The 17,828-nt window shown below is 52.3% G+C and overlaps 1 protein-coding gene across 2 annotated transcripts in view; it reads right to left on the bottom strand.

Annotated features, from left to right (window-relative positions):
- Positions 1 to 17,828, bottom strand: part of ZNF532 (zinc finger protein 532) — a 110,864-nt gene that overhangs the window by 53,528 nt on the left and 39,508 nt on the right. For both annotated transcript variants that reach the window (XM_069569090.1, XM_069569091.1), the window contains exon 4: positions 5,327 to 7,692. In XM_069569090.1, coding sequence (XP_069425191.1) covers positions 5,327 to 7,675 — 2,349 coding nt within the window. In that variant the 5' untranslated portion in view covers positions 7,676 to 7,692. The remainder of the gene's footprint in view (positions 1 to 5,326; positions 7,693 to 17,828) is intronic.

The raw sequence follows: 17,828 nt of genomic DNA, 5'->3' as shown, positions 1-17,828 counted from the left end.
TTGCCCTCCTCAGAAGGACCAACCTATGCAGGCAGGGCCTGACGTACCCTGGGGTCATGGCTGGGATCCAAACTGGGGGCAGCGGGACACAGGGTGGAGAGGGCCTGGAGCTAAGCCACGGACGCCCACCCAGCTCTCAGCAGGGCCTGCCGGGGCTTCGGGGAGCACAGGGCGGGTCAGCGGCAAAGCAGCGCTCAGGGCCGCCACTGCCGCGAAGACGCCATCCACACAGCATGCACCGAGAGGAGGAGCGAGAGGAGCGACTGTCAAGGCAGGCTCCGCGAACGCCAGCAAGCCCTCCTTCACCCCACGGCACGGGCCAAGCCTCCAGAGCCAGAGGGTGGAACGTGCAGGGTGAGAGGGGCGTCACACGGACAGCCCCAGCCCGTGTCAACAGAGAGAGACATCCTTGACTGGGTTCCAACAAGCATCCACACACATGCCCAAATGGCATCTGACAAAGCACAAAAAAGGCAACTCAACGGAGGAGAGGCAGCCTTTTGGACAAATGTGTGCTAAGTCGCTTCAGTTCAGTTCAGTCGCTCAGTCGTGTCCGACTTTTTGCAACCCCATGAACCGTAGCACGCCAGGCCTCCCTGTCCATCACCAACTCCCGGAGTTCACTCAGACTCATGTCTATCGAACCATCTCATCCTCTATCGTCCCCTTCTCCTCCTGCCTTCAATCTTTCCCAGCATCAGGGTCTTTTCAAATGAGTCAGCTCTTCCCATTAGATGGCCAAAATACTGGAGTTTCAGCTTCAACATCAGTCCTTCCAATGAACACCCAGCACTGATCTCCTTTCGGGTGGACTGGTTGGGTCTCCCCTGTGAGACCCTACGAATGCAGCCCACCAGACACCCAGCTCCAGTATTTTGCCTGGAGAATTCCATGGACAGGGGGGCCGGATGGGCTACATACAGTCCACAGGGTCGCAAGAGTCAGACACAACTTAGTGACTAACCTGTGTCCATGGGATTCTCCAGGCAGGAATACTGGAGCGGGCCGCCACGCCCTCCTCCAGGGGACCTTCCCGACCTGGGGATGGAGCCCACCTCTTCAGCCTCCTGCATCGGCAGGCAGGTTCTTTATTACTAGCATCACCACACCGGAGAAAAAGGACATGCACGGGGGAAAGAAACCCCAAACTAAGTCTCACAAATTATGCAAAAAGTAACCCAAAATGGATCACAGACTTAAACGTAAATCATAAAAACATCTTTAGAAAGAAAACATAAGAGAAGGTTTTCAGGATCTAGAGCAGAGAGTTCTTAGACGTGACGCCAAAAGCACACGCCATAAGAGAGAAAGCTGATAGATAGGACTTCGTCAGAGTTAAACACATTTACTCTGTCAAAGATCTAGCAAGATGAAGAGTCAAGTCACAGACTCGGGGAAAAGACAGGCAACCACATACCAACAAAGGACCAGTGTCTAAAATATATCAAGGACTCTTAACACGCAACAGTAAACACAAACAAAAAAACTAATTAGAAAACGGACAAAAGACAGGAAGAGACATTTCACCAAAAAAGATATGCAGATGGCAAATAAGTGTAAAAAGATGCTCAACATTATTCGCTATGGAGAAAGCCCAAATTAAAACCACAAGACATCACTACACACCTGTCGGGATGGTGAAAATAAGAATGATGCCACCACCAAATGCTGGTGAGGGGGTAGAAAAAAGAGGTCATCCATACACTGCTCTTGAGATTTAAAACTGTACAGCCACCGTGGGAAAGAATTTCTTAAGAACATAAATATGCAACTGCCACACCGCATAGCACACAAAGCAGTTTCACCCCTGAGAGGTGAGAACTTATGTTCAGACAAAAGCCCGCAGACAAATGTTTGTGGCAGCTTTATTCACAACAGCCCCAAACTGGGAACAATGCAGACGGCCTCAGTGACTGGATCGGGTAAGCACCTTGGGGCAGGAGCATCCGATAGAATAACACCCAGCAATGAGAAGTGATATATCCAGCCACCTGGATGAATCTCCAGGGAATTATGCTGAGTGAAAAAAGCCAATCTCAAAGGCTATGTATGGTAGGGCTCCATTTTTATAACATTCCCAAAATGACAAAATTATAGAAATGGAGAAGAAATCAGTGGTTCCTAAGGGTTAAGAACGAGGTAGGCAAGGAAGGAAGGTGGCTGTGGCTCTAAAAAGCCAGTATGGAGACTTCGCTGGCAGTCCAGGGCTTCGATGTCTGGGCAAGGAACTAAGATCCCAAAGGCCACAGGGCAACGAAAGCCAGGTGCCAGGCTGCTGAGCCCAAGCACTCTAGAGCCCGCGCTCTGCAACAAGAGGACCCCGCGCTGCCACAAACGCCCAGCGTGGCCAAACAGAAACACCAGTGATCACGGTAAATCAAAGGCAGCAGGAATGATCCTTATGGCCACGGCAAGGTTCTACATGTGGACAGCAGCCGGGACAGGACACTGCTGGACAGCTACTCTACACGACGCTGCCACTGGGGAGAGCTGGGTAAAGGGCACACAGGGTCCCTCTCTACTGCTTCTTACCTGAATCCACAATTTTCTCAAAATGAAAAGCTTAATTTAAAAATGAAATGACTGGAAAAGACTCAAGCCACGAGCACAGGGCACGTTCAGCAGTTTCAACCAAGCTGTTTAAGTACCGCGGCAAGAGGTGGGCAGGAGAAAGCAAGAACAGGAGGCAGGCAGGAAAGGAATACTCCCGCCGTCAGGGACCCAGCACCCCTCTCGCCAGGTCTGCTGAAAGCACGCGAAGAAAGGAGAGAGCTAGGGCCCTGAGGCCACGCCCTTTAACCTCCTGAATCCAGGCGAACCAGGGTCAGTGTAGGAGTCTCTTGTATGACTCAGAGGAAGTCTCTCGTCTGACTCAGCGGTCCCCGATCTTTTTGGCACAAGGGACCAGTTTCGTGGAGACAAGTGTTTCACCGGCCAGGGTCGGGGGTGGGGATGGTTTCAGGATGATTCAAGTATACCATGTTTACTGCGCCGTTTCTTCATATTGTTCTTACGTCAGCCCCACCTCAGACCACCAGGCATTCGAGCCCAGAGGCTGGGGAGCCCTGGGACACACGTCAATCTCTGCGACTGCTGTGCAGCCCAGGGAGGCGGCCTGGGCACCACCCTGCACCGGTCTGGCCCTCGGGGAGGGACGCGGCCTCCTCTGGCTCCGTTCACCCCCGAGTTACCGAGAAACAGGGAGGCCAATGGAGAGACAGGAGGGAGCGTGGACAGAGGCGCTCGGAAAGACTGGACTTGAGCTTCGCCTTTCGATCTTCTTGCAAAATTCAGAAGTTGAGCCGAGTGTTGTGAGTGCCCTTCTCCCGGGGGGCCAACAGTTCATCCAGGTGGGCTTCTGGCCTCACTCAAATTTAACTTTACCAGCTGTAAGCCGCGGCCAGTGGTCGTGGGAATAGCAAACTGGAGAAGATGAATCGGGAACTTTTCTCCTTCCTCCCTTGTCCGTGCTGTCTTCAGCCCTGCCTGCCACCGCCCGGCCGTGGACGGGGACCGCTGGAGCTCCCGCCGCACTGAGGCTGGTTTAGCAGGAGCCGTGGGGCTGCCTCGGGCTTCGGGGGGGACTCAGGGGGGTGGGCGGCACTGATGGAACTCACAAAGGGGAGCAGCTCCCCCAGGCTAGCGAGGTTACTTAAGAGACCAGGCTGCCCCGGGTGTGCAGACCCCGGGCGGTGGCGGAGGGGCTCCGCCCGCCCCTTCCCTGAGGGTCGGTTTCCCCTGACCCCGGGCTGGCTCCTGAGCCTACATGGTTACACAGAGACCAAAAATGGGGGGAAAACAGGGAAGGAGAATCCCAACCTTCTGCTGGCGGCCTCCTCCCACCTCGGAAGGGAGTGGACCGCCCTGAGTCAGCACCTCCAGGCGACAGTCCCCCGCGCCGGAGCCAGGACGTACTCCACCATCCACAACATGCAGAACCGAGGGAACCACTTTTTTTAAACTGCATCCTCTTAAGATGCAGAGAGAAGGCTGCCTCTTTGATGAAATGGTAACAAGAGAAGAGGGACCCAGATGGGACCTAGGCCCTCTCTCCAGGACGCGCTGGGGGTCATCACTCCTTCGTGACCCGGTGTCACTGAGGACGTGCATCACGGTCAGACACAACCAAACACACAACGTCCAGCGTCCTCACTGCGAGAATGTTCTCGAAACTCTTTATCATCTCCACTTCCACTCAACTAAACGTCCAGAGGAAAAAAAAATTACTGAGGCATGCGTCATCTTTTGTTCCCCAAACTCAAATCCTATTAATACAAAGTGCTTGGCACAGTCGTTGACCTCAGAGAACTGATCATGGTTGACAGAACCAAAAATCTGAACCACAGCATGAACCTCGTCAATGAGATAGTGGAGACAAATAGAGGAAAAGGTCAGTTTTGCACCGCGGCTTCAAAAACAAGACTCTATCAGCTCAAACTGGGGCTCCTCCCAAATTTACAAGTTTCCGGTTTGGACAATGAATCCCTTGCTCTCTCACTCTAGCTTGAGTGAGTTTCATACAACAGGCCCGGTGACTTCCAGATGCCAGCTATCAGATAGGTACAGTGAAACACATTTAACGAGCGCCCAGAAGCTGCCCCGTGGACAGAAGCAAAATGACAGAGGCACAATCGCTAGCCGACGTCCACTGTGAAACACGTCTCACCAACACCAACCTACACGGCACCACAGAAACACAAAGCAGAAATGCCACAAACAAACGCAGAGGTATTCTATTTAGACAGATGCGCTTTCCATTTGTAGCTTAAATTCGCTGCACTGGAGAACATTACTGAACACACTAGACCAACATTACGCAGAAATGCCTTAAAAGTGGGTACTGACCGGGTGTGTTTAACTACAGAAGACAGTAATTATAAACGACGGCAGGAATTTTTTAAATCCCCAGATGGTCGCTAATAAAGGAGTCAGTGGGGATCAGCCTGACTTCGACACTTAATACGTCATGACACCATCACTTATCAGAGCTCAGACTTCCGACGTAAATGCCAGTGACCCAACAATCAGGACCGCCTCTACCTGCCCTAAATCTAAGATGCCATATCGCAACGAGTACACAGAGTTCCTATCTGTCTAAAAGGATCCTTTCCCCCCCAAACTGACTTGTACGTAAGATTTACATTTGAACATTGCTCCATGAAAACAATCCTCTCTCTCACGCGCGTGTGTACATGTACACACGTACCCTCACAGCCAGCCCCCCGTCTAGCTGAGCTTCCACCCCTGAAATGAGCGGCATCGGATAGAGAGCTCAAGGCTACTACAGATTCATCACCGAAACACCGAAAGGTAAATGATACTCTACTTGTCCGCTCGTATCTGCAGCCTGCTGGAAATGGGTGGCCAGCGACGTCTCGTCCTGGAAGACTTCGTTACACTCCAGACACTTGAGGCTGTGCCTGCAGAGCTTGGAGGGGTCTTCATCCAGGGGCATGGCGGGGGTGATGGGCGTGCTGGAAGGGGCCGATATGACCGTCCCGGTGATGCCAGGCTGGATTTTGGTGACCGTGTGTGTGCCGGTGCCCGCGGAGCTCGGGAGGCTGGACGACGACGAGGGGGGCATATTGCTTGACGGGGAAACGATCATCTGGTCCGCCGGCACTGGCTTCAGGATCAAGTGCGAGCACTGCATCACCACGCCCTTCTCCTTGTGCCCGCGGGCGTGCGACAGCAGGCTGCACTTGTTGTAGAACACCAGGTTCTTGGCGCAGTGGTTGCAGGTCACTTCGATGCGCACGCTGCGCCTGTCGTAGTGCTGGCTCAGGCTCTTCTCCAGCGCAAAGGAGTCCCCGCACTCCAAGCACTTGTAGCCGCGGGTGGGTAAGGTGATGCCCGCGCTGGCAGGCGGGCTGAGGTTGGGCACGTAAACTGGGACGGGGTTGACGCTGCTCAGCACCTTGTTGAAAGCCTCCACCACAGAGCTCTGCAGGGAGGACACCACCTGCACCCTCGACACCTTCTTGGGCGGCTGCGAGGCCGCGGCGCTGATTATTGCCTGTTTGATCTGCTGCTGAGGCTTGGTGAGCACGTGGCGGAGCTCGGAGGCGGCCTGGGCGCCCTGAGGCAGGAGGTTAAGGTTGGCGAGGTGCACGGTCTTTGGCACGAGTTTGGCGCTGGCCAGGCTGGAGGCCGGCACCACCACGGTCTGCTGCTGGATGGCGCTGGCGGCTTTGATGATGGCGCTGCTGGCGCTCTGCACGGAGGCGGCGGAGATGACCGTGGCCTTGACCGTTGTGTTATTGGCCAGCTTCAGGTTGATGACTTGTGAGCCGGCCGTCTTTACAGCCGACACTGGGAGGAAGGCGGTCGCCACGGGCTTGATGGTGACCTGCTTGGGGGTCAGCTCGGCAGGCGCCACGGCGTTGGCGACCACTGCAGACTGCAGGGGCGCCCGGGGCGGGGAGGCAAGCACGGCGGCTGGGGCGGGGGACGACAGGAGCGAGGTCACCGAGGCCACCACGGGCCCCGCCTGCTCCGAGGGCTTCCTGCCCGCCTCGAGGTCTACCTCGGGCAGCACACGCGTCACAGTCCTCTTGATCTCCCCAGAAGACGTCTTGATGGTCTTGATGCGGACTTTGGGGATTGCTGGTGTCGACCCCGCGGGGGAGGCTGGCGACCCCTTGCTACTGTTTTCGCTGGAAACGCTCCGGGGACTGTCCGGCTGCTTAAGGGACGCTTTCTTCGTTCCGTCGATGAGGCTTTGAGGTTCGGGAGACTTCTCGGTGGCTCGAGGGCTGTCGTTGACGTCCTTTGGTAACGGAGAGGACTCCCGGGAGTTGGTCGCCAGCTCTTTAGAGGAGTCGGAGGCGGCCTTTTTCGCGCTGAGCGCCGCGATCGCGGCAATGCAGGATGAGAGCTTGGAGGACGGCTTGGTCCGCGACGGCGCCGGGCCGCCGAGGCCAGCATCGCTCTTCTCGGAGCCCAGCCTCCCGTCGTGGGCCCTGTTCTCCAGCACCTTTTCAGAGCTCTCCTTCAGCTTGTCCTCCATCTTTCTGACTTTAAAAGGTTCGTAAACGCCCAGGTTTAGAGAATTTGTCTCCGTCTCCCTCTTGACGACTTTGCTTTTCTCCAGGCCGCCGGGCACGGGGACGCCAGCCTTGCTCACACCGTCTCCCCCGAGCGCCTTCAGCTTGTCGTAGTCCTGCTGGGGGCCCGAGCCCGCCAGCACGTTTGCTCTGAAGCCCGCGCGCGGGTCCTCCTTGTCCGGGGGGTCGTCCACCTCTATCTTCTCGTCGTCGTCGAACTCCTCTGCGCTGGAGATGGGGCTGAACTGGCTGAAGGCCGAGTCCTTTAAGGTCGCCTCTGAGGTAGGCACGTCTCCCTTCAGGGCCTTCGACCCTTCCTTGCCGAACGTGCCGAGAGAGGAGGCCGTCAGGAAGCCGTTGTGCAGGCCGTTGCCGGGCGGGGTGAGGCCGTCCTTCTCGGCGCCGTCCGAGGAGTCGACGCTGCGGACGTTCTTCACGATGACACTGACGCCCACGTCCGAGGAGGACGGCGCGTGCGGGTCGTCGTCCGCCTGGGCGCCCTGCTTGGCGTGGCTCTCCTGGTCCTCGTGCGCAGACTCGATGGCTGCTTTGGGGTCGACCATGTCAGGGATGTCGAACGCTGCGAGCAGGTCGTCAAAGTCGGGGGTCTTCATATCCCCCATGGTCATGGACCGGATCGGATGTTCTGTGAAACGAGCAGAGAAACAATTCCGTCAGCAACGCCCCGCTCAGACAAACGTCCCTGTGGGATTCACACCCACACAGGGATGACCACCGGTGCAACGGCAAGTCGCCACGTGCCCTTATTATAAAGTCGGGACGCTGAGCCAAAGTGGAAGAACGGCCCAAGAACAGATATAAACTGATCATTACAACTCTGAAGCAGTTCCTCCAAAACGCTGTGCAGCACACAGATCAAACCTATTAAACCACAAAGAACAGGTTCTGGGCGAACAACCAGAAAATACTGTTCATCATTGGATTCGTCTCCTTGTCTTCACAAAAAGCTACTTTCAAATGTATTTTGACCTTGACAGCATTTCATTCTACAGGCAAAATTATCCCTAATACAGTCACTGTCAGATCTGGGGTATCACATTAAAAGAAATACAGGCCAAAAAAACCAATTACAGATTTCAATTCATCCACAGAAGTGAGCATCCCAAGCCAGCATAGGCCTTCTGCTGTTAAGTTCCATCTGAGATTTTTAAAAATCCCCAAGGAGCTCATTCTATCTATTTTTATTTAATCCGAATTCTCCCCATGATGGTAGGGGGAAAAGAATACTCTCCCACCGGAAAAGTATAGCGTCTCTTCCGCCTTACTCCCTAGTCTGGTGGTTTTGCTGGTTAAGGGAACACACATCTGTCTCCTAATCACCACTCAGTCAACACAGCCATACAAGTGGCTGTGGCAGCTGAGAAAGGTCCTCCAGGGAACCAATTCCCAGCACAGGGCAACACGGACCCAAGGGCGGGACAGAGCCCAGGAGAGGGAGCGCTCTCTTCGGCACCCAGGCTAGGCCAGGGTGGACAACAGGCTGTAAAGAAGTGCTTCCGTTAATCCCTCTGAGCCCTGGACGATGCGGCTTCAGGGAAGGTGCAGGGTTTCAGGGACGTGAACACTCACAGCCGCAACTAAAGAGGCGCGTGTGTTCCCAGTCGTGTCCAACTCTCTACAGCCCCGTGCGCTGAGGCCCACCAGGCTCCTCTGTCCATGGGACTTCCCAGGCAAGAATGCTGGGGTGGGTTGCCATGCCCTCCTCCAGGCGGATCTTCCAGACCCAGGGATCGAACCCAAATCTCTTATATCTCGTGTGTTAGCAGGCGGGTTCTTTACCACTAGCACCACCTGGGAAGCCCCCGACTAGAGAAGGATATTTAAATACACAGACTGCTTGGGGTCTTCACAAGGAGCCCCTATACTATCGGGGTGGGGGGGTTCTTCCTCCTCCCTGAACCCCCGGAGCACCCCATCTATCTTCTGTACGGACTGCACCGTGTGGGTACTGGTCTCTTCCTACCTACTGGCCTGCCAGCTGCCTCGAGACGGGCAACGTCTCACTCGCCTTTGCACCGTAAACGCCACATAACCAAGCGGACACGCAGCTCACAGCACAGGAGGTACGACAGGAGCAGGCCTCGACCCCAGCGCTGCGGCCCGCGGGCAAGAGGGCATCTCCCTGGGGCGGCTCCTTGGTGCGACGGGGCGGAGGTCAGCCACCAGGAAGGCGAGGCAAGGCGGGAAGCAGGGCGGAGAGCAAGAAACCGAAGAGAAGGGGCAGAGGGAGAAAGAGACGGGCAAGAGGAGGAGGAGAAAACGGGCTCAAGCAGCAACCAGCATCAGAGGCGGCGAGGCCCAGGGCTGGCTCCAGGCAACTGCTTTAAGATTCTTCTGATGTGGACCAGTTTCTAAGGTTTTTCTAACTTCATTACAATATTGTCTCTGTTTTACTTTTTGGCCAGGAGGCATGTGGGATCTTAGCACCTCGACCAGGGATCGAACCTGTATCCTCTGCACTGGAAGGCTAAGACTTAACCACTGGACACCAGAGAAGACCTTCAGGCAACTTTCAACATAGAATCAGCCTCAGTCATTTGTAGACACCTAGACTCTGATGCTATGACCAGTGCATTTTCTTGGCAAAACGCTATTAGTCTTTGCCCTGCTTCATTCCGCATTCCAAGGCCAAATCTGCCTGTTATTCCAGGTGTTTCTTGACATCCTACTTTTACATTCCAACCCAAAGAAAGGCGATGCCAAAGAATGCTCAAACTACCGCACAATTGCACTCATCTCACATGCTAGTAAAGTCATGCTCAAAATTCACCAAGCCAAGCTTCAGCAATACGTGAACTGTGAACTCCCTGATGTTCAAGCTGGTTTTAGAAAAGGCAGAGGAACCAGAGATCAAATTGCCAACATCCGCTGGATCATGGAAAAAGCAAGAGAGTTCCAGAAAAACATCTACTTCTGCTTTATTGACTATGCCAAAGCCTTTGACTGTGTGGATCACAATAAACTGTGGAAAATTCTGAAAGAGATGGGAATACCAGACCACCTGACTTGCCTCTTGAGAAATCTGTAGGCAGGTCAGGAAGCAACAGTTAGAACTGGACATGGAACAACAGACTGGTTCCAAATAGGAAAAGGAGTACGTCAAGGCTGTATATTGTCACCCTGCTTATTTAACTTGTATGCAGAGTACATCATGGGAAACGCTGGGCTGGAAGAAGCACAAGCTGGAATCAAGATTGCCGGGAGAAATATCAAGAACCTCAGATATGCAGATGACACCACCCTTATGGCAGAAAGTGAAGAGGAACTCAAAAGCCTCTTGATGGAAGTGAAAGAGGAGAGTGAAAAGGTTGGTTTAAAGCTCAACATTCAGAAAACGAAGATCATGGCATCTGGTCCCATCACTTCATGGCAAATAGATGGGGAAACAGTGGAAACTGTCAGACTTTATTTTTGGGGGCTCCAAAATCACTGCAGATGGTGACTGCAGCCATGAAATTAAAAGACGCTTACTCCTTGGAAGAAAAGTTACGACCAACCTAGATAGTATATTCAAAAGCAGAGACGTTACTTTGCCGACTAAGGTCCGTCTAGTCAAGGCTATGGTTTTTCCAGTGGTCATGTATCGATGTGAGAGTTGGACTGTGAAGAAGGCTGAGTGCCGAAGAATTGATGCTTTTGAACTGTGGTGTTGGAGAAGACTCTTGAGAGTCCCTTGGACTGCAAGGAGATCCAACCAGTCCATTCTGAAGGAGATCAGCCCTGGGATTTCTTTGGAGGGAATGATGCTAAAGCTGAAATTCCAGTACTTTGGCCACCTCATGCGAAGAGTTGACTCATTGGAAAAGACTTTGATGCTGGGAAGGACTGGGGGCAGGAGGAGAAGGGGACGACCCAGGATGAAATGGCTGGATGGCATCACCGACTCAATGGACGTGAGTCTGAGTGAACTCCGGGAGTTGGTGAGAGACAGGGAGGCCTGGCGTGCTGCGATTCATGGGGTCGCAAAGAGTCGGACACGACTGAGTGACTGAACTGAACTGAACTGAACTGAGATTCTCCTGGTGGAGAAGGAAAAGGCACCCCACTCCAGTGTTCTTGCCCAGAGAATCCCAGGGATGGGGGAGCCTGCTGGGCTGCCATCTACGGGGTCACACAGAGTCGGATATGACTGAAGTGACTTAGCAGCAGCAGCAGACTCTCCTGGGGCTTCCTAGGTGGAGCTGGTGGTAAAGAATCCAGCTGCCAATGCAAGAGACACAGGCTCAATCTCTGGGATCAGGAAGATCCCCTGGAGGAGGGCATGGCAACGCACTCCAGTGTTCATGCCTGGAGAATCCCATGGGCAGAGGAGCCTGGTGGGCTACCATCCATAGGGTGGCAAAGAGTCAGACACGACTGAAGCGACTTAACACAGCAAAACAGAGAGGAGCCCATGAATGAGAATAGATGAAAGATCTTAAAGAAAAGAAAAAGAAAAAAGAACGGCTATTTCCCTGTCAATATTTATTACGTCGTCCCTCTTTTATATTTGCTTTATATCAGTGAGACCCTGTCTTACATTTTTTACTGAAGTATTTAATGATTTTTTTCTTCTATAATCTGTAAAAAAAAAAAAAATCATGCATTCCTAATAAAAAATAACTATACCAGGATCACAGCAGAATCTCTACTCAGGGAACAATACACATACCCGTGGAAATTCACATTAACCATAAATCCATCATCAGGTACTAAGACACCCTCAGCAATATTCACTCACTCTGGGACCCATCCAAACACTTCAGAAAGAATTTCGCTGGGAAAAACTACTGTTGAAGTTGAAATAAACACTTAGGGTTCAATAGGAGCTGAAGAATAAATCTCTTTCCGCTAACATGTCTCAGAAGCCGCACATACTTTTCTCTAGATGGTCTTGCTCAGCCCAGAGAGAATACTCTGAGCCTCCTCTCTCACAGATGGACAGATGGGCGCCTGCAGACCCAGACAGGGAACAATGAACCCCCCGCGCCGCCCCCCACCACCGATCAGAGTGTAACACTTCCAGGCAGATGATGACGCGAAAATATCTACAAGAAGAAAGCTCTAACGAGGACGTCTGATATTATGATTTTCTTTTTCAAATGAACTTGAACTGCAAAATATGGGGAGTGAAAAACCCATCTGTTAGACAATAAATCCACTTAAGAGTCCGCCCACTTAGGAATAATCCCTGAATGTCACCACTTGTATTTTTAAGCATTATTTTGCCTTTATAAATGTAACAGTCACAATGAGACCACCGTTAGCGAAGCATCCCTGTGGTCTGTCTTCACCAGCCATGACAATCCACGTTTGTACATCAGTTTTGAGAGAATTCAAGACACAGACTCATGAACCACCCCCAAGTCCCGACTGGAGCTGAATGGGGCTAAAAGGTGGCCTTCCTGTGCCACCGTTGATCCAGGGCTGGGACCCAGGCTCTGGAAGGCCCCGGTGGTGGCTCGGCTCCACCAAGGCCCTTCAACCTTCCTTTACACGGGATCCATGTCATTTGCCTTCTTCTCTTTCTGGTTTTGGTGAGTAAAAGACGTCATCAGGTTTCACACTGTTCACCGCAGAGGGCAGACAGTTCAGGAACAAAAAGAAGGAAAGAACAGCTACTCGGTGGGTGGGTGACCCAGAACTCACAACTACAGGAAATTAAAAAAAAAAGGCCACTACGTGAAACAAAACATGCCAGGCAGCCGGCAGGTCATGTGGGCAGCGCGGCTCGCAGGCAGGCGGTGGGCACCTGGAAGAGCAACACACGCCTCCACCGGCCCCTCCTGTTCACACGCGGCGGGCGCCCCCGGTGCACGGACACACGGAGGCCACACGCAGCAGCCACACCAGCAGCAAGCCTCGCCGTCGGGCAGGATGTCGCCCACCGCACAGCCGGCTACCTTTCCTATCTGCGCCAGTAACGGAGTGAGACATTACAAGAACAGAGACATTACCTTGCCAACAGAGGCTTGTCTAGTCAAGGCTATGGTTTTTCCAGTGGTCATGTATGGATGTGAGAGTTGGACTGTGAAGAAAGCTGAGCGCCAAAGAATTGATGCTTTTGAACTGTGGTGTTGGAGAAGACTCTTCAGAGTCCCTTGGACTGCAAGGAGATCCAACCAGTCCATCCTGCTGCTGCTGCTAAGTCGCTTCAGTCGTGTCTGACTCTGTGCGACCCCATAGATGGCAGGCCACCAGGCTCCCCCGTCCCTGGGATTCTCCAGGCAAGAACACTGGAGTGGGTTGCCATTTCCTTCTCCAATGCATGAAAGTGGAAAGTGAAAGTGAAGTCAATCAGTCATGTCTGACTCCTAGCGACCCCATGGACTGCAGCCCACCAGGCTCCTCCATCCATGGGATTTGCCAGGCAAGAATACTGCAGTGGGGTGCCATTGCCTTCTACGAACCAGTCCATCTTAAAGGAGATCAAATATTCATTGGAAGGACTAATGTTGAAGCTGAAACTCCAATACTCTGGCCACCTGATGTGAAGAACTGACTCATTTGGAAAGACCCTGATGCTGGGAAAGACTGAAGGCAGGAGAAGGGGGTGAAAGAGGATGAGATGGTTGGATGGCATCACCGACTCGATGGACATGAGTTTGAGTAAACTCTGGGAGTTGGTGATGGACAGGGAGGCCTGGCGGGCTGCAGTCCATGGGGTCTCGGGGAGTCGGCACAACTGAGCGACCGGCTTGAACTAACTGAAAAGAGTGAAGACCTGGAAAACCCCAGAAAGGAGTCTTCATGTCTGCAAATGCCCCAGGGGGTCCAGGAGACACTCCCAAAGCAGGAGCAGCCAACTTTCTCCATGGCCATCGAGCCACACCTGCCCTCCTCCCCATTCTTCTGAACACCTCAGGTATATGTACATTCTAAGAAAGAGGATGGACCTCTGGGGATGGAACTCTTTGGGGATGAAGTGCTGGGATACTGGAGGGGTAAGAGTGAATTAGCAGCGGTTTTAAACCACAGGAGTCAGCTCTCCTGGGTCCCCAGAAAGAATCCAGGCTGTCAGGTGACAATGCAGGGCGGACGCTGGAAGTGCATCGTCCGGCCTGAAACCTGCGCCGCCGGCGGCGGGGTGCTCAGCTCTCTCGGGTTGTACCATCAGTGTCACGAACGCCGCTCTCTGTAATGTCACACGTCTCTTCTGGTTCACAGAAATGTTTTTCACGCCCACAATCACACTGTCCTCTTACCCTCGCCCACCCCACATTCTGGAAGGCAAGAGCCAATTTTCCACGGGCGGGGGGAGGGGCGAAGGCGGCTTTAACTCCTGTCTCATTTCTCAGTTCTAAGAAGTACAAAGAGACATGTTTATGTTTGAAAGTTTCCTTCCTGCAATTCCTAAGTACTGTTTTAAAAATAGATTCTTTTGCTTAAAAAACATTTGCAAAAATTAATCTCAGTCATCTTTGTTCAAAGATAAAAAGATCTCACTTGCTCTTCCCAATCCCTCAACAGCTTGACTTTCAAACAGAATTAGGTTCAGTTATTGCAACAAAAGTCTTCCATTTCATTTATACCCTGTGAAATACAGCTTCCTTCAAAGGCACTAACTGTCTTAATTTAGAACTAAAACCCACATAAATAACATAGAATTCACTAACTGCATTTGTGCTTAATGGAGAATGTCCTTTCACCTTGAAAATGTCTGGTGGAAGGATGCTGGGCCTGTTTCTGAAAAAGGAAAATGGAAGAGCTCAAGTCTGTCATGTGCTCACTCTATTTCCTCCTACGACACAGACAACACACTTCCTTTCCTACCAAAGTCACTTAAATTGTAGTAAGCTATTTTATTTTTGTTGGTGAAAAGTCAAAAGTTTATCAAATCAAAAGAAAAACTTAAAGGAAAACCTGTTCACCCCTTACTCATACCTCTTATGCTTTGCAATAAAAAAATGCATGGAGCCATTTGCCAGTTTCCAACTAGAGGGTGATGGCTTAGAAGGCTCAGGCGTCATGTAACCACTGAACCCAACTTCAAACAATCCCCAGACACATACACCTGCAAAATGAACATGCAGAAGTCAATCTGGGGACAGTGGGTCGGCTTCCCCGTGTAGATGCAGAAACTAAGCTTGTTTCATGAAAATCAATAAAATGCTAAGTCATAATAATCCTAAAGAAAACCAAAGTCTGCAGACCGCCTCGACCATATTCCACAAACTTTTCAAAGAAGACTGCTATCCTTTTGGGGAACTCTGCTTGTCACTATTTCCTAGCATTTCTCTGGCCATCGAAGTGCTTTTCAAAGAAATAATTCAACAGATTAATGGATCTGACTCATTTCTAACCTTCTAATCTTTCCTTCAAATATACAAAGTTCTTATAATGCACATTATACAACGCGTGACATCTCATTTGTTCTTTGTGGAACATGATCTAGGCAGGTTTCCTGTGTTTTCAAAGAAATAAGCAGGGATTGGTTTCTCCTGACCTTCTGCGTCCCAACCCCTCCCTGCCCTCCCCCTCACACAAGGACTCACCCTGGGCTCCTCCTCCATCCCTAGCCCTTTTCCATCTCTGGCATTTTCAAGGCCAAAGTTATCATGATAACTCTTCAACCACAAATGAGGAAAAAAAAAAAAATCACATTTCTTGTCCCCCAAGTGACCATTTTCCTTGTATCTCACTTCAATCTAAACTGCTTATCAGGGGAAAAGTATTTTCTCATTGCAACTCCACCCCAAACATTAAGCAGGTTCAGTTACACAAATCTGCCTCGTGTTTTTTCACTCGCTTTCCCTAAACCAGCTAGAAACAGACGCCAGTTTGTGGAGTTTAAAATAAACAACAAAAAAACACCCAATCGGCTCCATCCCCACCTCAGGGCTTCTCTCGAGGAGAGGATGCGGGGCAGACAGGGAGACTGGACCCCAAAACCCGGCAGACACTCCTCTCTCTCTCACACACACACACGGGCTTCACACACACACACACACACACATACACGGACATGCACACAGGCTTCACACACACACACACGGGCTTTGGACACACGCGCACACACGTATGCAAATGGGCTTCACACACACACACGGACATGCACAGGGGCTTCACACACACACACAGGCTTTGCGCACGTGCGCACACACACACACACACAGGCTTTGGACACACACGGGCTTTGGACACACATGGGCTTCATACACACACACACACACACACACACACACACACAGCAGCTTCCCAGGTGACGCGCATGCATGTGCACACACACACACACACCCCAGGTGGCACTCGTGGTAAAGCATCTGCCTGCAAATGCAGGAGACAACAGATGCAGGCTGGATCCCTGGGCAGGAAGATCCCCTGGAGGAGGGCATGGCCACCCACTCTGGAATTCTTGGCTGGAGAATCCCATGGACAGAAGAGTCTGGTGGGCTACAGTCCATGGGGTCACAGAGTTGGACACGACTGAAGTGACTTAAAACACACACACACACACACACACACACACACACACACACTAATGGCTACGTGTGCATAGTTTAGAGGGGGAATTAGCAGCAACAAATGGAGTTACTGAATCTTTTAAGTGCATGCCATATGGAAGCCCCACCCAAGTACCAGAATGTCCCAGAGAAGAGCTCCCTTTATCTCTATCACTCCACCCCCACCAGGCCCTGGGTGGGTCTGAATAGTTAGTCAGGGCAACACGCAGCTCTAAGGCTTCTCTCCAGCCACTGGGAGGAAGTGCGACCCCAGACCACGCAGCACCCAGCCCCTCACCTTCCAGTGGGGGAGGTCCACCCTCAGCCCAGCACGCCGCCAGTGAGACCAGGAGAATTTCACTTTCTAAATGGCCTCCACCAGGGCAGCTCCCCAGGTGTCAAAGTTCACACACAAGGTGAAAAGAACAGGATATACGTTTTAATTCTGTATGAGCTAATAGGAAACTACTTAAAGAGCTGCAGTTATCCAGAAGAGGCATCTCCTTGTTTCACTGAACCCTGATGCTATCAATGTTGCTGTTTGTCTCTAAGTCGTGTCCGACGCTTCTGAGACCCCATGGACTGCAGGCTGCCAGCCGCCTCTGTCCACAGGATGTCCCAGGCAAGAATTCTGGCCTGCAAAGCTATTTCCTTCCCCAGGGGATCTTCCCAACCCAGGGATGGAACCTGCCTCTCCTCCATCAGCAGGCAACTTCTTTACCACTGGGCCACATGGGAAGCCCAAATTGTATCGATGCTGACATATGGATACTCTGGCCAAGGCAGCTTTTTCTTCTTCACTTAACACTGTACCTAATATTCCTGATTTGAAAAACAGCCAATGTGAAAGTTCAAACTGCTTCTGGAAACACGAACAGAGGCACTTGATCGTGCCACGACTCTGGGAAAGACAAGAGTAAGCCCAGCCCAGGGGAGGACCGATCCACTCCAGGGAGGACCGCGCCCGCTCCCGGGAAGACTACAGCTGCTCCCAAGAGGACCGCGCTCGCCCGGGGGAGGACCGCACTCACTCCGGGAAGATCGCGCTCGCTCAGGGAGGACTATGCTTGCTCCGGGGAGGACTGTGGCAGACCCCTGCTCCTCTCCCCCCAGAGCGCTCCTCGGTGTCACTCCACAGCCCTCTCTCTCTCCCTCATCATTAACTCCCACCCAGCCAGGGGACACAGGCTGCTTCTAACCTTCCCCGGCGGCCTACTCCACGCTTCCTTCTTTCCTCCCCGGTCAGCTTCACAGACAACAGGCAGGACCCCGCCCCAGGGCCACCTGCCTTCAGGTCCTGCCCCCTCCTGCACCGCTGGCGTTTCCAAGCTGGTCCCCA

The sequence above is a fragment of the Ovis canadensis genome, chromosome 23 (assembly GCF_042477335.2).
Source record: "Ovis canadensis isolate MfBH-ARS-UI-01 breed Bighorn chromosome 23, ARS-UI_OviCan_v2, whole genome shotgun sequence".
Taxonomy (NCBI): Eukaryota; Metazoa; Chordata; class Mammalia; order Artiodactyla; family Bovidae; genus Ovis; species Ovis canadensis.
Note: the sequence above shows the minus strand (reverse complement) of the source record. Positions and strands in the feature narration are given on the sequence as shown.